Below are 26543 nucleotides of genomic sequence, written 5' to 3'. Positions count from 1 at the left end.
GAAAATAATACGTGATTAATTATTTTGGCAATAAATACTTAATATTTACGTCAAAGTTCTGAATTTTGTTTTAATTTTTTGTTAATGTGTAAAGCAACTATTCATTTGTTTTTGTTAAAAAAGACATTGCATAGGAAGAAATGTAGCGATTGGTTAATGTTAAACTCTTTCTTTTACTCATTGGCTGCATGATGTGACAGTTTTCCATGGTTTAAAACTCCACTCCTGATTGGCTGGCTCCCCACATGACTTGGCTTAACAAGGGGAAGGTTTGTTTTATAAGATTGACATCTGAACGAGAACCACCAGGACCTGGACAGTCTTTAGAGCAACGGCGCTGGTGATGAATCCCAACTTGTCGCTGTTCATTGAAGCTCGGCTTGACTTCTTTTGTTTTTTTATATCTCAGAAATTCAGTTTTTTTGTTTTTTTTGTATAAACAATGCAGTTCCAACTCCAGGGAGAACTTCTAGACATTCAGATTTGGGTCACAAAAAATAAGTCACAAATCCATGTGAGCTCCCGTTTTATTCCAACTTCCAGTCAACAAATGGTGTGCAGATTAAACGTAGATTATTATTTAATGTTTTAATTCCTCTAGTTTAAAACAGTATGAACAGACAGATGTGATTTTTATCTATAACTTTAGTAAACATATATTTCTTACTATAAATCTTCTCGAATGCAGAGGTCAGGTGTAATTCATTATTCAGATGAAATTCACATGATTTGATTGCAGTATGCACATTAAAGCCCATTAAAGAGTCATGGTCACTTCAGCATTGTGTCACATTTGTGTGCTTTTTTTCCTGAGTATGGTTTGCTTTCGTGAGCATGTGTCCCTGTTCCGCAGATGCCACCTACCTTGACAGCAGATGTGACTCCGTCCTCAGTCGTGCTCTGTCCATTCTGTCAAAGAAAGCAGACATGAGAGCAATCAGTGTGTATGTGAGCGCATGAATCACACATGTCTGCAAAAAAAGAGAGACCGAGGGCATGAAAACATACTCGCGAATATTTTCAAGACTGTGTGGGTGGCAATGTTCCACTTTCCACCTCTGCAGGCAAACCTAATAATCTGATCCTCACGCTCAAGCACACATCCTTTGTCCATTCCCTAGTAGGTAGGACTGGTTGAAAAGGGTAATGACTGTTATTTGCAAAACTATGCAGCATTTATAGCTTTTGTTGATTTTTAGAACAAAATCACATCTGAGATTGGATAATTAGATAGCGCTTCACTCTGAAACACAGAACAAGAAGATAAAGATTTAGTCAAACTGCAGCAAGGTTGGGAATCAGTTTTTTAAATGTAGACTTCAAAAACCTAGAGCAAGAACAGAGGTGCTAGATGCAATATGTAGCTTTATGGATAATCCAAAGTTCAGGGCTGTTAAAGTACAAGTGGAAGGTGTGCTGGACTTATAATTAACAAACATATTAAACTGACTTATTGCAAGAAGCATACTAGGAAAAAACTGAGGAGACAGGTGTGACACTATAATTGTTTGATTTTCATTAGAATTCTTGGACAAGCTTGTGGCACAACTCTGTCTTGATATTTGACCACTCTTCCTGGCTTAATTGGCAGAGTTCATTTAAATTGGTGGTTTCCTGGCAGCAACCTGGTATCTCAGCATTGCCTATAAATTCTCATTATGACTGAGGTCAGGATCCAGAAGCTTAATGTGATTAAGCTTCTGGATTGATCCCAAACCTACATTCTAGTGGAATACCCAACTGTGTCCAAGTTTCAAAATCTAACTGGTGATTTGAACTAAATCCCACTAGCCCTTCTTCAGTATTCCACTGATGCACTAGTACTACTGACAGCCCAACAGCATGATGCTACCACCACCATGCTTGACAGTTTCTATTTGTCTGAACATTTTGTTGTCCTTGTAACCAAACAGCTAAATCCTTGTTTCGTCTGACCATAAAGCTTTTCTCATTAAAAGACATTTGAATATTCCAAGTGGGCAGCAGCAAATTTCAGTCTAACCCAAAGGCATGGACTTTGAAACTGGGGCTTCTTTTTTTGTTTGCACCTTACTAATGCATGCATATGGTAAACTTACTTCACTGCGGATGGTGTTCTAATAGTACAGCAATTTCCAGTTGAGTTGCTCTTAAAAATGACCAATTTCCTTTCAGCTGAAGGGGGCAGTTTGGCTAAGGGGGTTGAAACCTGAACACAATTGAGTGGTAACAACAGGACAATGATCTCAAACAAATCCAAACTGGGTTGGAAGGCTTGCATTTCATAGATCTAAACAATTATCTGAAAATGACTAATGATTAAGCTTTTTGGATGCAATGACAAAGAATGTTTGGAGGAGTCCAGGTGAGCCTTGCCAAGCATGGTGGTGGTAGCAACATGCTGTGGAGCGGGTTTACTGCATCACACAAGGTTAGTGAAATAACAAAGGAGAAAGAAGAGGTCCAAGTGCTTTAACTTAGCCTCAAATACAGAACTGGTTAAAACTTGGGCAGAGTTGGATGTTCTAGTGGGTTTTACAACAAATAAAACTACCCTTAGGCTTCTGGAACAAATCTGACTTCAACCCTGTTGAAAAATCGTCGATTATGCTTACTAGCTCCATCCTATTCAAGAAACCAAACTATTTAAGTTAACTCTATAATTTCTGCAAAAACAAGAGTACTTAAATATTTATGATTCAATATCAAGATTCTGCCAGAAGTGTGTTGATGGCTACAAAAGCTGACTTCTCTGCAACTTGCCTAACATTAAAATAAAATACAGTGGGAGGGTATGTATGTATTAGAACCTGTATGTATTATTTTGACCCTCTTTAATTAGAAAAAATCCACAACAAGTGCAAACTTGAATGGCTATTTTTTATAAAAACAAATAAAGAAATAGAAATCTCTGAAGTTGCTTAATTTTACCCTTGAGAACAAACTGTTCCAACGCATCACAAAAAGCCTAACTTTCATATTTATGACCAGAGAACCTAAACAAACAAAAAACATTTTAAATATGGACTTCCCTTTGTTTTTTTCAGATCACCCATTCATCCTTGAAGCCCACACAACAAAGCTTCCCAGTGTTGTAATGACTGGGAAATTGGGAGCCATCATGCTCGACCAAAATTGTTTTCACAAGCTGACAGTGGTGCTGTCACTTAGCATCAATGTAGAAAGATGTTCAACACTTAAATATACGTGCATGAATCCTTCTCATTACAAAAGACCCCTCCCGAGTCCACAGGCATGTGGCAAATGTTAGGAAAAGCTACGTGACCTCCCTGCCCTGTTTCCGCGTCCTTCGAGCTGGCTTCCTCTTCCTTCACATAGCACAGAATGAGACAGGCAGTCGGAGCAATGACAAGCAGTAGTTCTCAAAATAAAAAAAAATATATGAGTGAACAGTGTGTCAAGGATGCAGTGGCGGTGGGACCAGTGACAGCAGAGCAGCTTTGATGCCATGTATAAAAAACAAAAGGGATTCCTCATGCATGTCCAGTTCATTTCTCCTCAGACATCTTAAATATATTAATTGCATAAAAAAAGTGTTAAAAAAGGGAACGAGAAGAAATCCTAGCTCCAGTAGAGTGGAGCTCATAATGATTGACCTGGCACGCAAATTAAATAGATGTTCAGCCTCCTTACTTAACTTTCAGACTTCCAGATCATGTGTAATTTTATGAGCATGCAAAAATGATTGTTTTCCCTAGGAAATAATCTAGTTGTGGAGATCCTGAAGTGTCTTCTTTAGCTCCGAATGGTTGATTTAAATGGCCCAGTTACTGATGCTTTCCTGTCCCATGGATTCTGTCAATGAGTGCAAATGCATGCATATGCACACACACACACACACACACTCAAACAAACAGCCAACAAAATACACTCAAAGTCAAATGCCTTAATAAACAAATGGGATCTAAGCTTCAGTGATGCTGTCAAGTGAGATGTAGAGAAGGAATTCATTCCTGTCGTGTCTCCCAAACGATCTGAGAGTAAATTTCAGGTCAGTGATGGCTTTCATGTAAACCCATGTTTGATGATCAGAGAGGTGCTGCATTGTAACTAGGCAACCAGAAAACACAATAACCTTTGTTTACCCCCCTTTTAGCTGCAACTCTAGCTGGCTAAATTTCTCATAATCTCATCTGGCAGTCACTGTATCGACAGCTGCAGGGCGACGCCAAAAAAAAGACAAATAGCCACTTTGTTTGTCTTTTCTCAAACCAACTGAGAGGTTTCCCATAAACCAAGGCTGAACAACTCCGTCTCCGCAACGGATCACATTAGTGTGAATGCACAGGGAGGAGAACTCTGTTCTTTAAGACGTTTGTCAGTGAGTGAGCTGTTTTATCAAGCCCTCCTCCTCCCACTCTATTCTCACAGCTCTGCGTAGGTGTTCCACAACTGGTTCACACCCAGATTAGCTGAAGCAAAGAGTGAACGCACACGTGAAGTAAAACGCCCCCCTCAAGTACTTAATTGTAAATGGCTGACCACACCTGACAAGCAAACATAACACACACTCCAAGTATTAACCCCAATTTCTCCTATTTTTCTCTGTGTAAACTTGTTAGGCTTTCTCTTCTGACCTTTCAAGAGAAAACAGAGGTTAGCAGATATTTTAAACTCACGATTTAAAAACATACAAAAAGGTCAAAGATAACACTCTTTATTGTGATTTGCAGAATAAATATTGAATCTTTCTAAAATATATTTTTTTATTTTGCTTAAAACATTTTTAATTAAAACTGAAAAGCAATTCTCCGTTTTACTAAATCGAAAATAACCAGTGACTAATCCTAAAGTAAGCTGAAAAGCCGTTTGAATACCCATATACTTTGGTCTATTGCTAATTAGAGAATGAAGCCTCTTATTCATGTTGGCGATGCCCTTGCTGACTGAAGCCCAAATGAAAGGGAAGCCGCTGAACTGCTCAAGGCTGGTTGGAGAAGAGGAAACATAATCATGTGAATTAATGCCAATTATTGCACAACCATGGATCTTAAGCTGGTGAAACTACCAGCTGTTGACTACTGTTCCTCAGCATCAACTTCATCTAGAATTACAAACTGGTGCTACCATCATGAGGTAGCACCTCATGAAGGTAGCACCAGTGCACTAAAGCACTGAGACCGCGCCAGCAAAAGCTTTAAATGACACGAGTCCCAACAACGATGCATCAACGGTTCTGTTTTGGTTTGACTGGATCCAAGTGCTGCATTAAACAAAGTTGGTCACAACCATAACAGAATAATACAGACTGGAAAAGAGGGTGGAACCATCTGGTATTGGTATAGTTCTGGTCTTAGCAGATAGGCTAGGAATCCTTTGCATTATTTGACAGTTATAAATCAGAGATGTGGAGTTCCTCTAGGCTCCAATCTTGGATCACATTTTTTAACATCTACACGATCCCCTCAGATTATGGAGAACTACAACATCTCTTAAAATATGTGTGATGAAGAATGTCTTCGTCTCCACAAGACCACAACCTCTTACAGTCAGCAAGTATGTGCGCCCATAATATCAATTTAAGGCTAAAAATGCAAAAATCGTTGTTGACAAAATTGCAGGGTTACAGATTAGCATTCATTTAGGCTTAATGAATGTAAAAATTGTTGCACATGCAAGAAACCAAACCTAAACCAGGAATATGGATCCTATCTCAGCTGTCCTCAAATCCCTGTACTGGCTTCCTGTTTTCTATATAGCACTGAATGGTCTAATGCAAAATTACATTTCTGAACGGCTGTCAGGTGTAAACAATGTAGATACCAACATCACCAGAGAGTGGGTCACTCAGTGTTCCCAGGACCAGAACAAAACAAGAGTTCTGGAACAAACTCCCTGGCTAAAGACTAAAGAAATACATATCATAACTATTTACTCAGCTTAAAATGTGTATTTTATTGTTTCTTACTTTTTATGATTCTCTTGTTCTATTATTTTTGATGTAATTTCTTTACTTCTGTCCTTTCTTTTCCTGTAAAGTATGTTTAATCCCCTTATGTAAATATGGTTGTATATCCCATATTTGACAGGATTTTGTATTAAATTTTGTATTAGGATTTTGTATATGTTTCATCAGTTTATTTTGTATTTATAAATGAAAATATGCAGCTAATGTAGGATTACATTTTGGCTGAAGCACACTTGAAGATGGAAGCCACACTTTTAATATAAATTGCCCCTTTTAATTTTGAGATGCAACTGCAGCAAAACCTCCCTTGTTCATATTGTAGAGAAACATTTGCACTCTGCAAGACACCATGGTACTCTAAAGTTTAAATAATTATTGTTAAATTATATCATTTTGTATCTTTTTATTTAACATTTATGTGTAAATATTGCAAAACTTGTATTTTTATTCCAGGGTTATCATACTGCAGAAAAGCCCAGCAGCCCAGGTATAGACATTGTTTTCAGGTGTCTGTAGGAAGTTGAATCAGCTGGAGTATTTTGAGGATTTAACTTAACTTTGTGAATTATTGTGACTGTTACAGGTGTTACTGGGCCTGGCGGCTCAATTCAGTCAGGGAAAGCCTAACTGCTGCATGCTTTTAGAGGTCCTTTGTAGGGAACATGTTTATTCACAGCACATGTGGGTGAGAGATCAATAATTGGGTTGCAGGTAAATCTAGTTTTTTGTGATTTCTCTTGCTGGCTTTGCCCCAGAATAAAGCAAAAAAGGTAATTCAGCTAATTTCCATTTGTGAAACCTGTTTGGCTTCCAAGCTAAACCACTGATACTCTTCATAAACAGAAAAAAAATGTTGTCAGATACTAACAACTTTCTGTGCATTTGTACAGTACTACTGCAGATAATTGTGTTTTAGTGCACATGGTAGGTTTTATCCTCCATCATCTTCTCTCCAAATAATCCAAAAGTGCATCCCTGCTTGTCCCATCTGTCCATATGAGTAGTTGGACTCCAATGGCCCAGCCCTCCTTTTCAGTCTCCCCAACATGTTGACTGGCATGGCCTGCAGCCTCTCTTCCCCTTATTTTGTTCAATCAATCCGAGCATCTAGTTGTCTCTTTCTGCCATCAGGAACCAGAATGTGCAGCTGGCCGGTAGGCTGGAGACAGAGATAAATGCCAAACACCCCGTTCTGCCTGGCACTGATTTGTTTGATCAAATTAATTACAGAATCTGAACGTCGGGAGGCAAACGCTTTATGTTGGAGAAACAGCATCTTATTTGTGGATGTATTTAACATAAACACACTGCTATTTCAACAAGAACTGCACAAATATGGACCCTGAGTTGTCATTATTAGACCCAGGCGAATGCATGGTATTTTCACAGCAATAAACTTAGCATTCTTCACAGGCTCTCCACCACCATCTGCTCTGCTGCCACATGCTACTCGCAAAACTCACATGCTGCAGATCTCTGTAAATAGACCGAGCCCGATCTCTGTCATGGATGGAACAGTTTCTATAGAACTGAAAGCTTTGCCTCGCCCCATCATATTCTCATTTATCATTCAATCATTTCTTTAAAAAGCACAGCCATCTGTATATTCTCAGCATATTTTTAAGACTCATCAACTGGTTTTGGGTAATTTATGAGTTTGTTCTCAATCGAGCTCCATTCATGAGTCATTCGGGTCTCCTGATTGAGAACATTGTTCAACACTGAGCCCAGACTGATTCATTAGCTTTACCAGACACATTGTTGCTTCACCTCATTGGCAGGCAAATTCAAAGCAGCAAATTCACTCGATAAACTCAAAGAATCAGCAGGCCACTGGTCGCCTTCACACTCAAACCTGCTCATCAAAACCTTAATGCAAAAGTTGCATACTGATGAAGAAGCAATTAGCCTGTTCAAAAGGAGAACCTGAAGAGATAATGAATAATCATGCTGTGTGTATCACAATAACTGAGCTAATTATATCCCTCATTTTTTGCCTATCATCTGCAAAATCTAGATTTTCTTTCTCAGAATTTCATTTTTCTTCTAGACTGTTACGTTTTTCCTCAGATTGTATCATGTTCTGTAGTCAAGAAACATTCATCAAGAAGGGATTCCTCATCTGTTTGTTCTTCGAGTCATTAAAGGAAGGAGGAAAAAGGCATATATCGCAACTAACATCATCACAATGTTTACCAATATTATCACCATTCCAAGTTATTTTTTAATATTGTGCAGCCCTAATCACAAAATCAGTGTGTGCAATATGAGTATTGCAAAAACCTGCTTGGATAGCAATAAACACTAGTTAATTAAATAAATTCAAAGCATTCATGTTATGTATGACAAAAATATAGTCAGCAATGGTTGTTTTCTTCAATGCAGTAGCAAGAAAGCATATAGATGTTCTTAAAAAGTCATTAAGAAACTGTATTGCCATGTAATATTTTCACAGCTGTAGGGAGATGCAGGTTTTTTAAATAAAAACATGCTGTTGATATAAATTATGATTTATTATTTGCCAGTATTTGGCACACACTATCTGGGGTCTATAGTGTCAATAACCCCAAAGCAGAAAAACATCAACGCCGCAGCTTTTTAAAATTTATTTATCACAAGTCTTATCATCATTGCAACTTCCTCCAACATTATGGTACACCACATGATTTCCTGACATTATTGTGATTCTTTTGAGCAATCATCTTTGTATCATCTGTCAGTAACTCAAAAATCAAAATGATCAATAAGTACGAAAGCCGAGGTTCACTTTCAGCAAATCACAACCTAAATGCTAAATGTATGTAAAAATCCTTCATTTTCAAAAAATTAATTTTTTTCAAATTCAATTAGACAACATTTACGGTTGCAATTCACTAAAAGAAAAAACAGTGCAGCCTACATTACAGGCTCAGACTTGAAAATATGCAGAATTAGATTTCAACTACACCAATCAGCAATAGCATTACGACCAGGGACAGGTAGAGAGAATAACAATGATGATCTCTATCATGGCACCTGTTAGTAAGTGGGCTATCTGACAGTTGATATGTTAGAAGCAGGAAAAGTGGCAGGCGTAAGGGTTTGAGTGAGTTTAACAAAGGCCAAATTGTGATAGTTAGTTGACTGGGTCAGAACACCCTGGTCGGCAGCGATCAGTGTCTTTAAAGTGATCGAAGGAAGGAACAGTGGTTAATCGGGGCCAGGGTCACAGTCGGCCAAGACTAACTGATACACTACCTGGCCAGTGTGGTCCAATCCAACAGATGAGCTACTGTAGCTCGACCTGTTGAAGAAGAAAATTGAGGTTTTGAAAGAAAGGTGTCTGATTACGTGGTGGTGTACAGGTCCTTCTCAAAATATTAGCATATTGTGATGAAGTTCATTATTTTCCATAATGTCATGATAAAAATTTAACATTCATATATTTTTAGATTCATTGCACACTAACTGAAATATTTCAGGTCTTTTATTGTCTTAATACGGATAATTTTGGCATACAGCTCATGAAAACCCAAAATTCCTATCTCACAAAATTAACATATTTCATCCGACCAATAAAAGAAAAGAGTTTTTTTAATACAAAAAACGTCAAATTTCAAATAATCATGTACAGTTATGCACTCAATACTTGGTCGGGAATCCTTTTGCAGAAATGATTGCTTCAATGCGGCGTGGCATGGAGGCAATCAGCCTGTGGCACTGCTGAGGTCTTATGGAGGCCCAGGATGCTTCGATAGCGGCCTTTAGCTCATCCAGAGTGTTGGGTCTTGAGTCTCTCAACGTTCTCTTCACAATATCCCACAGATTCTCTATGGGGTTCAGGTCAGGAGAGTTGGCAGGCCAATTGAGCACAGTGATACCATGGTCAGTAAACCATTTACCAGTGGTTTTGGCACTGTGAGCAGGTGCCAGGTCGTGCTGAAAAATGAAATCTTCATCTCCATAAAGCTTTTCAGCAGATGGAAGCATGAAGTGCTCCAAAATCTCCTGATAGCTAGCTGCATTGACCCTGCCCTTGATAAAACACAGTGGACCAACACCAGCAGCTGACACGGCACCCCAGACCATCACTGACTGTGGGTACTTGACACTGGACTTCTGGCATTTTGGCATTTCCTTCTCCCCAGTCTTCCTCCAGACTCTGGCACCTTGATTTCCGAATGACATGCAGAATTTGCTTTCATCCGAAAAAAGTACTTTGGACCACTGAGCAACAGTCCAGTGCTGCTTCTCTGTAGCCCAGGTCAGGCGCTTCTGCCACTGTTTCTGGTTCAAAAGTGGCTTGACCTGGGGAATGCGGCACCTGTAGCCCATTTCCTGCACACGCCTGTGCACGGTGGCTCTGGATGTTTCTACTCCAGACTCAGTCCACTGCTTCCGCAGGTCCCCCAAGGTCTGGAATCGGCCCTTCTCCACAATCTTCCTCAGGGTCCGGTCACCTCTTCTCGTTGTGCAGCGTTTTCTGCCACACTTTTTCCTTCCCACAGACTTCCCACTGAGGTGCCTTGATACAGCACTCTGGGAACAGCCTATTCGTTCAGAAATTTCTTTCTGTGTCTTACCCTCTTGCTTGAGGGTGTCAATAGTGGCCTTCTGGACAGCAGTCAGGTCGGCAGTCTTACCCATGATTGGGGTTTTGAGTGATGAACCAGGCTGGGAGTTTTAAAGGCCTCAGGAATCTTTTGCAGGTGTTTAGAGTTAACTCGTTGATTCAGATGATTAGGTTCATAGCTCGTTTAGAGACCCTTTTAATAATATGCTAATTTTGTGAGATAGGAATTTTGGGTTTTCATGAGCTGTATGCCAAAATCATCCGTATTAAGACAATAAAAGACCTGAAATATTTCAGTTAGTGTGCAATGAATCTAAAATATATGAATGTTAAATTTTCATCATGACATTATGGAAAATAATGAACTTTATCACAATATGCTAATATTTTGAGAAGGACCTGTATATGGCTGCATAGCTGCAGACCCAGTCAGGGTGTCCATGTGGACCCCTTTACACTGCCAGAAGTACTAACAACGGGCATCAGAACCGGATACGGAGCAGTAAGAAGATGCCGTGGTCTGAAAAATAATAATTTCTTTTACATCACCTTTATGGCCAGTTGCATGTGAATTGCTTATCTGGGGAACATAAACTTTTTTTTCTGACTTCAAGTTTTCATCACTATTATATTTTTCCTTGACAAAAACTAAATAAAAAAATGCACAAAGAATTACTAGAACTATGTCCAAAACACACGGATTTTAAATAATGAATAAAAGTAAGATGAAAATAAGGAAGATAATTGAAATCCAACCGTATCACATTTTAACTGTTGTAAAGGAAGAACAAGTTGGAAAATAACAAAAGCAAATCTTTGTTTCTCTACTGTGAAACCAAACTTTCCCTCCATTCCATTCTTAATATTTTATTTGGGTGTAAAGAAATGATTTTCCTTCAAGATTTGGGCCATAAACAAGCATTCCTCTATGATTTTCATATTCTAGTAGACTAAATTTACTGTAAATGCATCACCTGAACTGTAGAAAAACGAGACTGAATCTACACTCACTACTGATGACTAATTTACGTCCAAACCTACATTTTATTTTAGCCAAAATACTTGTCGTTGTCTTCTGCTTCATCCGGGACCGGGTCGTGGGGGCCGTCCCTCTCACCAGACACCTCCTCCAGCTCCTCTGGGGGGAGGCCAAGGCGTTCCCAGGCCAGCAGAGAGACATAGTCCCTCCAGCGTGACCTGGGCCGTCTCCTGGGCCTCCTCCTGGTGGGACGTGCCTGGAACACATCCCAAGGAAGGCGTCCAGGAGGCATCCGGTATAGATGCCCAAGCCACCTTAACTGGCTTCTCTCGATGTGGAGGAGCAGCGGCTCTTACTCCACGCTCGCCCCGGCCAAAATACTAAAACTTAATTGAAATGTGCCATCAGTTAACATGTGGCACCAGAATGCCCAATGGGTAAAAAGATAAACGGGAAGAGGCGGTGTTGGAGTTTGGGCAATATTCCCCTGGGAAACCTTAGGTCCTGCCATTCCCTTGGAATCTACTCTGACACATAACACCAACCTAAGCGGTGCTGCAGACCTGTAGCCCCTTTCAGCAGTATTTTGCTCCCTGCCACAAAGTGAAAATGCTTCAGCACTGGTTTCAGGGGCACAACATCCAGTTTGCAGAGTTGAGATTTGCAGCTTTCAGATCCCCCCCATATTCAATCAAGCATCAGTGGAATGTTCTGGACAAACAAGTCCAATCTGCAGAGCCTCAACCTCATAACGTCTAGAACCTAGTGGATCTGCTGCCAACATCTTAAGGCAGAATCCCACAGCACACCTTCGTGGGTCTAGTGAAGGACATGACTCGAAGGTAAACGCTAAATGGCAGCAAAGGTGGGGGTCACTTTGGGGAGGAAGTCATAATGTTATGCCTGATCTGACATGAGCTTGAAAGTTTTTGTGATGCCACACTGAAAGTCCTAGAAGCAAGTCAGGAACCTGTATGAGCTTAGAAATCTAGTCTTCAGGGCCATTCTGGTGAAGGGACCCCCATGTCGCTATTGCTGGAAAGTTGCAAATATTTTTGAATTTGGCCCCGACAAAATGAAAATGACGGAAATGTATCTTTTAAAAACAACTGAACAGAATAATTGTTAAATGTTTTTATGAGCACTACTCAGGCTAACTTTCTACGTTTTATTTGAATTTGTTTCATTCAGAGTTGAGCAGCAAGAGGATGCATCTTTTCTCTTCAACATTGAGGTTCTTCAGAGACTGCTCAACATTTTTGGGATTGGACGACAATAAGGTTTTTCATGAGCAAATTTCCTTTAAACAAAATAACTCCGACTGGACTAAAACTAGCCAAACATATAAAAAAGGAAATAATAAATTTCACTCCTCATCACCTCTGTTTCCAGCTGCACCAGCTCCACTGTGGGCCATGGTTCCGCGATTTGTGCAAGAGGCATTTTGGCAGGGATTTCTTCTTAGTCTCCCTTCAGCCGCTGGAGTGCAAGTATGAATGTCCGTGTCGCTCTTGTCAAGTGCAAGTTCCAGAAGCTCTTTGCTCGGGTCCAAAGTCTAAATAGAGCAGATTTAGCAGTACGTTGTTGTCCACTGAGAGCAGGACAGGAGAGGCTCAGGCTGCGGCCAGTAGCTTCCCTGACAGTACCCCCCTGATCTGTCTGATGGATGTTGGAGTCTGTTGGTCTGATTAATTGGTTTGTTGGGAGCGACAGTCCTGCTGTGAGGAGCACAAACAGTCGAGAGCAGTTTGCTTCCAGGTGAGCGCGTCGAGAGCTCGGGCGTTGCAGGAGAGGAGCGCAGCAGAAAGCAGGGGACTAATCCAAGCTCTTTTAATTATCAGCGCAGTGCACAGAGTCTAATATCACGCCAAGGAATCACAGTCAGCCGCTCTCCCTCTGCTGTTTCTGCAGTCGACGTCGTCTCAGAGCTTTGTGTCCTTCCTGCACGCTTATGATTTCTCCTGGTCAGGAAAGGAGAAGACTTCCCTCCATTCGCCAGCTTCCCAACAGGACGCGGAGTGCGCACAGACCTCCGTGTGTGTATGGCTCTGTAGTACTAGCAGTCTTCCAACTCGAGCGGTCATTGGCAGACTCCGTCAGGGATTTTCTCCAGCCCCCATTTCTTTCTTCCTTCGTTCTGCCCAGGCCCGACCGCGCCACCCTCTGGCGGAAAGGAGAACTGTAAATACGTAATGCAGACTGGAGCCTGTTGTTGAATGCTGTGCTTCCTTTGAGGCTTCTTGCTTCTGAAACACATTCCATGAAGTCCCCTTATTTACAGGTGCATCGCAATAAATGGGAATATTTGTGATATTTCCCCCGTAGTAATTAAATTCAAAGTGAAATTCAAATGAAACTCATATATTATAAAGATTTATTATATATTTCAAGCTTTTATTTTGATGATTGTGCCTTACAGCTAATGAAAGCACCAAATTTCTCAGAAATATTTTATATTGAGCAAGAGCCATAAAAATTACTTTTTATTACAGAAATGTGCCATTACAGCTATCACATTGGTGCAGAAGACTACTGACCTGATATATGCCCAGCAGAAAGTTTTTTACACCCTCCACAAGGAGGGTAAACCACAAGGCATTGCTTAACAAGTTGGGTGTTTAAAGTAAGCTGCACCCAAGCATTAACTGAAGGTTTAGTGGAAGGAAAAATGTGTGACTGAGAAAGATTAACAAGCAACAGGGCCTTGAGTGGATTGTGATGCAAAGCCACAGCCAGCCCAAGGCACTAATGAGCTGGTATGTTGCCCCAGTCCAACAAGGAAGTCCTAAGACCACCAGAATTGTAACACAAGTCATGTGTACAAATGTAATTTTTGCACTAGTGATACATTGTTCAAATTTGTGCAAAACAAAGGCAGGGATCATTAATATTTAAATTGTTACATGTAAACAGTATTATCAGTTTATTTAAAAAAAACTTTCTGAGTAAAATATTTTATTGACAATTAATCTAGCATTTTAGAGGTAGGGTTTTATGCTTTACCATTCTATATGGGAGTAACACCTAAACTGCAGGAACAAGGATAAACCATTCAACAACAGAGACACTTATTGGCTTTCCCTGGCCAGCAAGATGTTTTTTAAATATCTTTTATAAAAAATATATTCTGTGACTGTTGTTATTATTATAATAGTTATGGACTGTGGTGTTTGACGGTAGTTGGAAGGTTCCCAAAATTAAATTGTTTTTAGGGCCTCATTCAGCCTTGTGGGAGATTCAGAAGGGGTTGACTATGGCTGAAAAGTTGAGTGAAAGGAAAAAGTATGTCAGTGATTCCACAGTCACCACGTAAAGATGGATCCAGGACATGGGCATCAACTCTTGCATTCCTTGTGTTAAGCCACTCCTGAACCACAGAGACCTTAGGAATGTCTTACTACACTAAGGAAAAAAAGGAATTAATAGACACTTAAAATATATCACTATATGCGTAATGTAATTTCTTCAACTGAATTACTGTAACAAAATAAACTTTTTCATGCTATTTTCATTTTTGGTGATGCATCTGAATAAAAAACACATAAGGAGTATACTAACGTTTTGGAAAAGCCTGAAAACCTGCAATATCTCTTATGTAGTAATCACAGAGGATGCAGAGCCCAGGCAGTAGAGAGTGAAACTGATGTTTCTTCTCATGAGCTGCTTGGCCCAAACTGTATTTTTGATTTTTTTACAAAGATATATTTAGTGCTCCATGTCTTTAAACTCCTATCTCCACTCCTTCCAGGTCTAAATGTGACACATATGGTTGCAAACATTATATAATATTCTTGATTACACAATAACTATGATATAAAGGAAGTTAAGAGAAAGGGTGCAGCAGAAGAGAGCAGGTCGTGATCAGTGCTGTTCTGATCCAGCTCTGCTCTTTTCATTGACAACAGCTCTGGTGAAGGTCCTTGTAATCTTCGTTGACATAATGCATCCCATCCACCTTCATCATTTCTGCGCTTCATTTACTACCAAGTGCATTCTGCTCTTGGCCATCTTTGGTTACTATTGGCAACTGAAGGCCATTCAGCTCTGTGGCTTTGTCTGATAAATGTTTTATTCAGATTTAGATGAAAACGGTATTTCACACACTCACACACACACACACACACCAGAAACATGATGTTGAGTAATGAAATGTGTGATGATTTGGCATCTAGTAGATCTGAATGTGTAAGCGCAAACTGTTGGTGCTGTTATCACAGAGCCTGTGTATTAATGCTAGGCCACTGATTGCTGTCTGACATCACTATAACAGGTGAATCACACTTACTATCTGGACTGGAGGAGGTGGGAAACAGTTCTTTTATAGTGTAGCTGCATCATTTGCAGTGGGTTTTGGGCTTTGCATTCAACCTGCGATTTAACCTAATCTTTACACTTTAGAGAATAACCAAATTCATTCATGCCTGAATGCCCACACAACAGGGGCCTGGGGAAAAAGGAAATGGCAAAAAGGCAGCATGTTAAATTGATTTTCCTTTTTAAATTCTTTGATTCTTAGAAAAGAGCCTTGCAGTAAAAACATGATTAGGCTTGATTACCTTTCTTTCTTACTGTGGACATCGTGTTCATATAACTGTGATTTGTAAAGCCACATCAATTTTAAAGATCATTTTGCAGCCTTCATTTTGTTTCCATGATGGATTATCAGCTGCAGGGAGCTGTGAAGGAACCTCAAAATGCAATGTGTTTTTTATTTAGTGCAACCACACCACTAGCTGTTATCCACGTCCTTCTCTCATCTCTCACCCTCTCCACTGTCACTTTTCTATATCCATTAGTCAGGGTAATAGCTGTTCTCTCCTCTGCCATCCACATCGAAGATACCAGTAGACTGATATAAAATGCTTATGGCTCCTACAAAGCAGCACTCTTCTACCAGCACTCACAATAAAGATGTGTAAATAAATATGATTAGTCAATCCTTCACTGCAGTACAGTATAATATACTGCTGATATATTATATAGCAACATTTAGTTTGAATACATTCATTCAATAGGGAAAAAAGTTTAAATGTGAGAAATAATCCACTGGTCACTTGTTGCCATGTTGATGTTGCCACCCTGCAGAGTGACAAGGATCTGTGGTGCTGTGGATCTGTTTCTTTTCAAAGGGCCTTAGAAACATTGTAGGAGTGCATGGCATCACAAACGTGTTAAATAAACATCTAGTAGACTCTGGCAAAAGATTGAAAATAGTTTGTCATTGGGTCTTTCATCAGTAGAATGATCCAAATTAACACAGAAACGAGAAACAAATCTCCTACCTAAACTTGTCCAAATCTGTCCTCATGAAAAAGCTTGAAGCTGGAATTATGACAAAGAAGGCTGGATTAGGACCCAAGGTTATGTTTTCACTTGAAAACACCAAATCTCCTACCATTAATTCAATCTATATCCCAACCAGTGGTTTGGGTGGCATGCCATGAAAATATCTATTTCTGTCCTACCTTTAGAAATGGAAACGTCTAGAGTTTGCTAAACTCTGCTGGGATTTAAAATGAAACTGTGGACTTTCGTTAGATGGGGCTAAGATTGAGCTTTTCAGCAACAAGCACTCTAGGTGGGTCTGGGTTCCAGAACCATAAGCATAGTTAAAATAAACTAAAAAATAAGAAAATATAAAGAAATAAAAGAAATGTGTTTTTAGGATCTTACCATTTAACTAAGGTTTAAGAAAATCAGCTATACCAGCTTCCTTAAATTAGGACTATGGGCCCTGAGGAGTGGAACAATTTAAAAAGTAATTTATTTAGATAAGAAAATAAACATGTTAATTTAAACCACAGAAGGCCGTTTCTTTGAGTTCAAGAACAACTTTTGTCAGACACACTGAGCAGTTTTTTTTTAAATGTCACAAATGTGTGATTATCTGCTTCAGCAAAGTGTTTTTTTCTCAATCTTGAGCTCATTTCTCTTCATCCTTCATTTCAACTGTTCTTTGGCACGCTGTGGTGGCCTTCCTTCGCTGTTTCCTCCTGTGGCTCTGGCCCCTAACCTGGCGCCGGGCTGCGGTCGCCGTTGAGTGGGTGGGACGGTGGAATGCATCTTGTACCTGTGCTGGGACAATTGGTGGGTTGTGCTCAGCCTGGTGTGGTTGGTCGGCCTGGGTGCAGTTAGTTCTGTGATTCCTGTCGTGTCCGGGGGTGAGGGGTGTCAGGGCGGCGGGTACGGGGATGGCACGGAGGGGTTGCAGCTGGGGTGCTTGGAACTGGGCCTGTGTGTGGACCTTGCACTGTATGGATGTGTCTTCATTGACTTTTCGGGGGTGGAACTCTTTTATGGGGGTGTGTCTCTGTGGGGAAGGGATTCGTGGCATTTGTTTTTGGGGGCATGTGTTCAATATCTGTGTCCTAGTTGGGGGTGGTCCTGTGGGGAAATTCATCTTGGCATTCATTGGAGGTTGGGCTGTTCATGGGGTTGAGATCAGAATTCATGGGGGGGGTTTAGGACTCTTTCATCCTAAAGGCGGTTGTGGTTGACGGGCTTGTTTGGACTGGGTGGACATGTCTTTTTTTTTCTTTGTTTGTGACCCCCTCTCTGGATGGGGCGGGGAGTTGTTGGGGCCGGGGTTGGGTTGGGGTATCGGGGTCTGGCCCTGGGCTGGGGTCATTTGGGTTCGAGAGGTGCCGGCCGTAGTCTGGACTGGTGGCTTGGGCAGTCTGCCTGTCTCCATTCTGAAATGAAGGGGACCAACCTCATGGGTCTGGGGGCTGGTTGCCCCTCTGGAGTATCGGTACCTGGACCTGGGAGTATAGAGGGTGGGGGTCTTGGGGGTGGGGGGGTTAGTAGTTCTGCTGGTGGTCTTCCCGGGCTCTATGGGGACTGTCGGATGTCTGTGGCGTCGATCTCTTCTGTGTCTGCCTCAGGTCCTAAAGGGCAATTCTGTGGCTCCTCACATCTGCAATAGAATATTCTTATGGCGAAAACGTGTATGCACAAGAACGTTCGCACATACACCCACAAGTGTTTAGAGTAAGGTGTTTACAGATATACAAATATACCCTTCCATCATACCCTATGCTTCTTTCTCCCCTATTCTTATCTCCTATCCCTTTAAGATTTTTGCCCCACCTCTCTTCTTTTCTTGCTTATTTTTTTCCCTTTCATTTCAGTCTCTGTGTCCAGTGTATTTGCAATAATCCCTAAGCAGTTTCTAAGAAAGTTTATATATAGTTTTTTATATCTCAATCGGAGCATTATAGCGAAAGCTGTAATGCTCCACTTGTGAAAGTAAATCTGTGGGTATTCTTCTCTGCACTCAGACAACAAAAACAAACTATTATTATTATATAACAATTATTTTAAACCTTTTTTGTTTAACTGCTGGAGATAGGGACCAGCTTCCCCGTGACCCACTATGGAATAAGCGGTAGAAAATGACTGACTGACTTTTTTGTTTGATTAAATTAAAATTACATTCAGTGAAAACTCAGCCAAGGCAGCGAGCTGGTACATCATGTCCTATATTAGTTTAGGTCTAAATGACCTATAATTTGGCCGCTGTCTTATGAAAATGTAACTATTTAGGGGCTGAGGTCAAGTCCCTAATGTTTCATGACCCTAAAAACGCCCCTGGTGGTACCTCAACTTTATAATTTAATTTGTTCCGTGTTGGAGCTCTTCTGAAATTTTCCATATGTGGAATCCATTTTCTTCATTTAAATGAACTCAAATTATTAATTAATCCACTCTAGACCTCCAAAACACCATGATGCAGCCCTCATGAATATAAAGGTAAAATATTTGGTACTATGTTAGAAAAAAGATGAAAAAAGTAAACCTTTTATTGATGGTTGAACTGAACGGGAACAGAAAATGAGTAAATACAAAGAAAACAGGAAAGTTAAATAAATCACAGTATAAGCATTGCAATGTATTTCTAATACAGGAATGCCAAATTAGCCTCACTCTTTTTACAAAGTGATTCAATAAATAAATAAACGGTTATACAAAGTTACACTCTTGCCCCACCCTGATGAGTTTGAGATTATCACCATGGAGCCAAAATGTGCTCTCTGATTAACTGTAGATCATAAAACTTGACAGAGCTGTGGTGAAACGGATGGCTGGTTTGTTCCTTGAACAGACAGCTCACAAATCAGATAAACTGATGTGAGAATGACTCTGTTGATTAACCTCGCTTTGTTTTAGTTGGACTGAAACCCACAGATACAGAGAAGAGGGTGAGTGATGTTGAGCATGCTCAGGGGGAAACAATGAATCATAACATGGAGCTCCCTGTAAAAAGTGCCATTAAAATGCAAATGCATGCACACTCCAGTTGTGAAGTGGCTGTCACATTTGAAACATGTCAGAAATGATACATTTGATAATTATTGTGCTTTCCTAATATTTGCTGTCAACACTGGTTTGTTTATTTTGCTTGTCAATAATTATTTCCGGATAAACAACATGGTGAGGTGAAACATCTTGTAGAAAATAAAAACGAAAGAGTCCAGCCGCTCGACATTATCAGCTGAAATGCTAATTTTCGGATCTGAATGATGCAACAATACCAAATCAGCTTTCTAAAAGCCGTTTTTGGTCATTTAGGAAACTCTGTTCAACTGTTTTTCCCACTTCTTGTTACACTAGATCAATGGATCTTCGTGAACAGAGCCTAGTTATTCAGAGTAATGTTCTGTAGTGATTTCAGTCTAACTGTCTCACAGTTTTTTAGTTCGAACAGCTAAATATTGTGAAAATGGATTAAACTAACAGAGGAAATTAGTTCCTCAAGGCTTTATACTCAGCCCTTACTTTATATGTTGCCTTTAGTGGTATTTGTCAGATCCTGGTCATTTTTGCCTGCTACTAACCCTCTTCCACCAGTAGGGGCGTTAGGAGCTGAGTTCTGGGTGGTCAGGTGTTTCGCATGAGTGTCATCAGCTGGAGGACTATAAGAAGGAGGTGAGCTGTTACTTTGACACCTGAGTGTTTTGCCTCTTTGTGGTATTTAACCTGGCCAATTCATGGAATTGTTTCTCTGAGAAGATTTTGTTCTTGTACCTTGACTGATGTTTGTTTTTGTCTCAGGTTGACCAAGCCTTGTTCATGAGAGATATCAGAAGAACTTACCAACAGTTTTTAAGGACTCTGGATTCTTGTTTTGTTCCACTGGCAGCCACATCAGACTTTGTCCTCACAGCTTCAAGCGAACCCTGTCCACCCTCCACCATAACTCTCAGGACTCTCCTGCTACGGCAGTGTTGCATAGCCCGCCGCTCACCAGGATCTGGACCACCTAATCGGATGTATGTTCCCAGCGCCGTTCGGTCCCGGCTCATTACCTGGTTTCATGCTTCAAGGTTTGCCATCCACCTGGGAGCTAGTCGGACCATCGCCGCTATAACCAGATGCTTCTGGTGGCCCACTCTACACCGGGACGTTAAGGACTATGTCTCTGCTTGTAGAACCTGTGCTCGTAATAAGACATCAAATTGGCTGCCTGCTGGCCTTCTGCAACCGCTGGATGTTCCTCCTCGACCTTGGTCACACATCGCCGTGGATTTTGTCACTGGTCTTCCAAACTCTCACGGTATGACAACTATCATGACTATAGTGGACAGATTTTCTAAAGCCTGCCATCTTGTACCCCTCAGAAAATTACCATCCGCTTTCCAGACTGCCAAGCTTATGGTCAAACACGTGTTCCGTTTGCATGGGATTCCCCAGGACGTGCTGTCTGACCGGGGGCCTCAGTTCACCGCCCAGGTGTGGAAGTTCTGTGCAGCGTTGGGGGCCAATGTCTCTCTAAATTCCGGTCACCACCTGCAAACCAATGGCCAGGTAGAGAGACTGAATCAGGAGATGGAGGCAGCTCTACGCTGCGCGGCATCTTCCAGTCCCACTGACTGGAGCGACCACTTGCCCTGGATTGAATACTCACACAATTCACGTGTCCACTGCCACTGGTTTTTCCCCATTTGAGGTCTCGCTGGGGTTTCAACCATCCGTTTCCTGCGGATGAAAAGGAGATTGCTGTTACCTCTGTACAACAGCACGTCCGGTGATGCAGACGGATCTGGGCGGCTACCACCAAGGCATTGCAGTGGTCTGCTGCAGCCAACAAGCACTACACCGACAGACGATGGATCCCCGCTCCGGCCTATCGCCCGGGTCAGCAGGTGTGGTTATCTACACGGACTGTTCCGCTCAAGTCTCTGTCCTGGAAGCTATCTCCCAGGTTCATCGGTCCTTATGTTATTGATTCTGTGGTTAATCCTTCATCTGTACGTCTACGTTTGCCCCCTAGTTTCCGGGTCCATCCTGTGTATCTCAGATTAAGCCTGTCCAGTCCAGCACGCTCTGCCCTCCGGCCGTGCCCCCTCCACCCGCCCAGGAGTTCCAAGGCCACCCGGCCTACTCAGTCCGCCGGATCGTGGCCTCCCGTCGACGGGGAAGGGGGTGGCAGTTCTTAGTGGATTGGGAGGGTTACGGTCCCGAGGATCGCCTCTGGGTTCCCCGGTCTTTCATCCTGGACTCTAGACTGATTCAGGACTTCTGGTCGTTCCAGGCCAGTTCGTCTGGACCTCCTGGAGGCGGTCGTTGATGGGGAGGTGGTGTCAGATCCTGGTCATTTTTGCCTGCTACTAACCCTCTTCCACCAGTAGGGGCGTTAGGAGCTGAGTTCTGGGTGGTCAGGTGTTTCGCATGAGTGTCATCAGCTGGAGGACTATAAGAAGGAGGTGAGCCGTTACTTCGACGCATGAGTGTTTTGCCTCTTCGTGGTATTTAACCTGGCCAATTCATGGAATTGTTTCCCTGAGAAGATTTTGTTCTTGTACCTTGACTAATGTTTGTTTTTGTCTCAGGTTGACCAAGCCTCATTCATGAGAGATATCAGAAGAACTTACCAACAGTTTTTAAGGACTCTGGATTCTTGTTTTGTTCCACTGGCAGCCAGATCAGACTTTGTCCTCACAGCTTCAAGCGAACCCTGTCCACCCTCCACCATAACTCTCAGGACTCTCCTGCTACGGCAGTGTTGCATAGCCCGCCGCTCACCAGGATCACAACCTCTCACAACCCTACCCAATGTAAGCTTTCCCTATAGAGTATATTTGAGAATTTCAGTTGTGATTTCTTACCTGCGTCTGTTTTCCCTTGCAGTCTCTCTGCTACTTCTGTTTCCTGCACCTGAGCCTGAAAATAAAGTTTTCTTACGTTTCTGTTTAATCGTGTTTTTCTGCATGTGGGTCAAGTCGGCCATCAACAATATGACAGTATTTCTTCAGGGAAATACTTTATTCTGTTTTGCTCCTTTGTGAATGATGTGAAGATCTACCAGAAGTCATGTTATTTGGATGGTTAGATTCATCAGGTTTCTGTGGTGTGCCAAAACAAGCCAATTTTAATCAACACTAAAACAAAACTAAAGCTGTCTCAAATTATTTCCTTTTTTGTATGAACTCTGCAAGAATCGTAGCATTTTTTTAATTTATTGGTAAAAAAAATTTCATCTTCATGGGTACAAAAGACTTCCAAAGGAACATATCCAGGAGGCTCTTCAAATGACTTCTTTCTATGTGGAACTTACAAATGACTTCTTTCCTCTGAACACCTTCAGATGATGGAGCTCCTCCCCTATTTCTGAGGCAGACACACCTTTTGCTTTGGTCATGCAAGGATCAGGTAGCCCAGACCGGGGCCTCAGACATCACCTGCAGAGTTGCAGGCAAGGATGGTGGTCCCAGTCTTCATGGAAGGGGTCCACAGAGTGTGTTCTATCTAGGGATCACTGTCGAGAAATCAAACATTTCAGCCTCCCTGTGAAAGGGAGGGTGTTGGAAGGCTCTGACCAGTGGTACCACAATGAAAGCAGAACATCTACCCTGTCATGCTTTTGTGGAATGATTTTGATATTTGAAGTCAATTGTTTTTATTCTGATTGCTTTTATCTTTCATTTGTGAAATAGTTTTAGAAATAAAACTGATGCTGACAACATACAAATCACACCCTTCAGATTACTTTTACTCTTATTACATTGTAATTTAGCTTTCTACTTATATTTATTAGAAAAAGCTAAGTTTCCTGACTTCTATGACTATCTGATAATGTTTTGCTTACATTTTGCTTGACTCTGCATTTTTCTTGTTTAGTGACAATTTAACACTTAAGTTTATGATGTACAATTATCCTCTCATTGCTCCAGGGTGAACTCTCTCATCAGACAAAAGACCACCTCCTCTTGCTGTTAGAAGGCAGCAGGTTGCAGAGTTATACCCTCAATATCAGATACCTGCAAGATGGTTTTTTTCCCTTACCTTTCTGTTTGCGTGCTACCATCTTTTGTCGCCCCAGACACGACAACAAACCCCACTTCAAATGGAGTATTTAATGGAGTTGAATCTGCCAACAGAGAGTAACTATATGGTGACTTGCTACAGTCAGGAGAACCTGGAAATAAACTGGAGATGGTGATGGACTTCATTTCACTGTCAAAACCAATTATTTTCTGATTCATGTAGTCACCAGTGTTCAGTTCCCTCTTTAAGCAAAACAAAGTACATACTTCATGTTCAGCCCATAGACATTTTACCTGTCACCAGTAGTTTTCGAGCACTGCAATATGCTGCAGTCACTGAGTCCTTCTCAGTTTTTCCATCCCCATTGCATAATGCTGTTGCCACCACCAAGGACAAGGGCAGGCTGCAGCATATGATTCCTTCTTAAAGGAAGGTGATGGGCCTCAATCTGCTATCACACTACAAGCATGAGACTTTTAACAATAGATATAGCAGAAAAAAACAGTCACGAATAGTTTCTGACTCTTGATTAATTTCACTAAAACTGTTTCTTCACATTGCAAATAAATACATTTGTTTTATGAATGCCCCTTGTTCCAGTACAACCGTATTGCACATACATCGTCACATTGCTGTTTATACTTTTTGGGGTGTAACTTGACATACGGGTGTAACTCCGTTGCACATGCTTCAAATAGTTATCAAACAACTGCAACACTTTGCCCAACCTGGCCCTGCCTGAAGTTGTTTTTTTTTTTTTTGTGCACATAATCTTATTTTTATTGTAAATATCTCTCCTGTTCTCTGCTCCCCACAGGTTATTATTTGCTGCTATTATCTACTTATATTTGTTATGATTACATTGTGGACAGCACACAGAGAAATATATCACTCAAGAGGCAGAGTGAATACAAGTCTCTACTCTTTTCTGTTTTTTATCTGTAAAATGAAAACTATTGAAAACCATATTCCTTCTGCTTCACAGTAATGTACTGGTTTGTGCTGGTCTATCACATAATATACCAATAGAATACAGTGAACTTTGTGCTTATAGAAGAACAATATGTGAAGATATGTGAAGTTCAAGGCTTTAAGTACATTTTAAAGAAACTGTATATGTTGAAACATGGGAACATTATGAAACCTTAGCCACCCATGAATTAACCCAGAATGAATCTAAAGCATTAAAATTCTGCTTATTTGGCAATATCTTTACTCTAGTCAAGGTTGTAATTTGTAAATTCAATATTTTTAATTACTAATTACTCAATATTAAAACAAAAATACACTGGTGGCAACCCAAGAGTGCAAATGATACAAACAAAACTGATTCCAGTTGTGCACCTCTTCAGCCTCCCTTCAACCCGTTAAATATGGTAAAACAGCTTTCAAGGATGGAGGAGGGGTAGCTGGGTGATTTCAGCTTGAAATGTAGCACACTGGGCGTGCCAGATTTCAGCTGAAGGACTTTTGGACTGTTGGTAATAATTCTTTCTTGTCTGAGCTAAGATAGGACATGCAAGCAGTGGAAAAAGAGTGGTACAGAAAGAAACTAATAATCTGCTCAATATTGAGGGAATAGTAATTATCCAATCTGTGCTGAATGACGACTGCAGGAGGTGATGTAATTATTCAGAAGCCTGGCTCCTTGCCATTAAGGCATCAGATACAAGCACAATTTCGAATATTAGTAAAATAATCACTGACACAGAAACTGCTAATAGGACAAGGAAGCTGCAGATGTACTGAGATGGTGAACTTGACATAGCAATAAAATGAAGCAATAGTGAAACAGGTAAAGAAACAATATTCTTTAACTGGAAACAAAGTGTTCCAATGTTTCTGTGTCAATTTGTTGCCAACACTAGATCATTTGTAGAAACAGCACAAGAACCAGAAAAGTCATATGACTCAGAGCACCGTCGACCAAAAAAAGCATGTCGAGGCTTGAATTTGCTACTCAGGTATTTGGGTAGGGCAAAAAAACAAAAGCAGTCCGGTAATACTGTCTTTAAAAGTGCCAGTGATACCAACCAGTTTCTGCACACACAAGCAACAGCAACATATTCTCAGGTCAATGATTGTCTCTGTCAGATGAACAGATACTTAAGGAGTACAGGAGTGAAGAAGCTAAATGCTAGATGTGCTTTACTGGGGAAACCGCTGCTGAGGACTCGCTGAAACCCAGACAGTGGTGAAAACTCTCATTAGTTAACTCATTATATCCCACATTTTGTATATTCTAACATAAAGCCCATATGTGTCACTTACGGATGTATAAATCTGGCTTCCTCCCCTGGCCAGGGCTCTTGTGCTTGGTTCAAAAGCATTAACAGTAGGGGGTGCTAGATATCAGACGGCAGCCCTTTGATGAATACAGCTTTTTGATCAGGCAGTGTCCTTTGCTGCTGTAAAAAAAACTGTGCATTGAGAACATTGTGAGACTGCTGTGAAACTTATTACATGACCCTAAGACTGAACACGGTTATTCACAAAATCCCCTTTATGGTCCTGACACCAAAGACTGTATAGAGCAACAGGAATAGAGCAACAGGGTGTTCGAAGGTGTTATGAGGCAATATTTAGATTCAGTGAATAACTCTTTAAAATTATATATTGTGTCCATAGTTGTATAGTTATAAGTCCAACAGATTTACTTTCACAAGTGGAGTATTACGGCTTTCACTATAATGCTCCTCTTGATACACACACACACATACATATATATATATATATATATATAGTACTCAGCAAAATCTTAGGCAGGTGTGAAAAAATGCTGTAAACAAAGAATGATTTCAAAAATGGAAGTGTTAATTATCTACTTTCATCAATCA

At 40.9% G+C, this 26543-nt stretch overlaps 1 protein-coding gene and 1 long non-coding RNA gene across 6 annotated transcripts in view; one reads left to right on the top strand and one right to left on the bottom strand.

Annotated features, from left to right (window-relative positions):
- Positions 1–26543, bottom strand: part of rps6ka1 (ribosomal protein S6 kinase a, polypeptide 1) — a 97026-nt gene that overhangs the window by 66148 nt on the left and 4335 nt on the right. For 2 of the 4 annotated variants that reach the window (XM_047345348.1, XM_047345351.1), the window contains exon 2: positions 865–909. In XM_047345348.1, coding sequence (XP_047201304.1) covers positions 865–909 — 45 coding nt within the window. Of the gene's footprint in view, positions 1–864; positions 910–12819; positions 13600–26543 lie in introns of those variants that run through there. The other 2 variants (XM_047345352.1, XM_047345353.1) reach the window with 2 other exon arrangements.
- Positions 19431–25004, top strand: LOC124855461. 2 transcript variants are annotated; one of them, XR_007035088.1, is made up of 4 exons: positions 19431–20367; positions 20494–22145; positions 22272–22496; positions 23613–25004. It is a non-coding gene; the product is annotated as an uncharacterized LOC124855461 (long non-coding RNA). The 2 variants fall into 2 exon arrangements; XR_007035087.1 differs by lacking the exon at positions 23613–25004 and adding an exon at positions 22570–23591.

The sequence above is a fragment of the Girardinichthys multiradiatus genome, chromosome 19 (genome assembly GCF_021462225.1).
Source record: "Girardinichthys multiradiatus isolate DD_20200921_A chromosome 19, DD_fGirMul_XY1, whole genome shotgun sequence".
Lineage (NCBI taxonomy): Eukaryota > Metazoa > Chordata > Actinopteri > Cyprinodontiformes > Goodeidae > Girardinichthys > Girardinichthys multiradiatus.
This window is presented reverse-complemented; position numbering and strand designations above follow the sequence as displayed.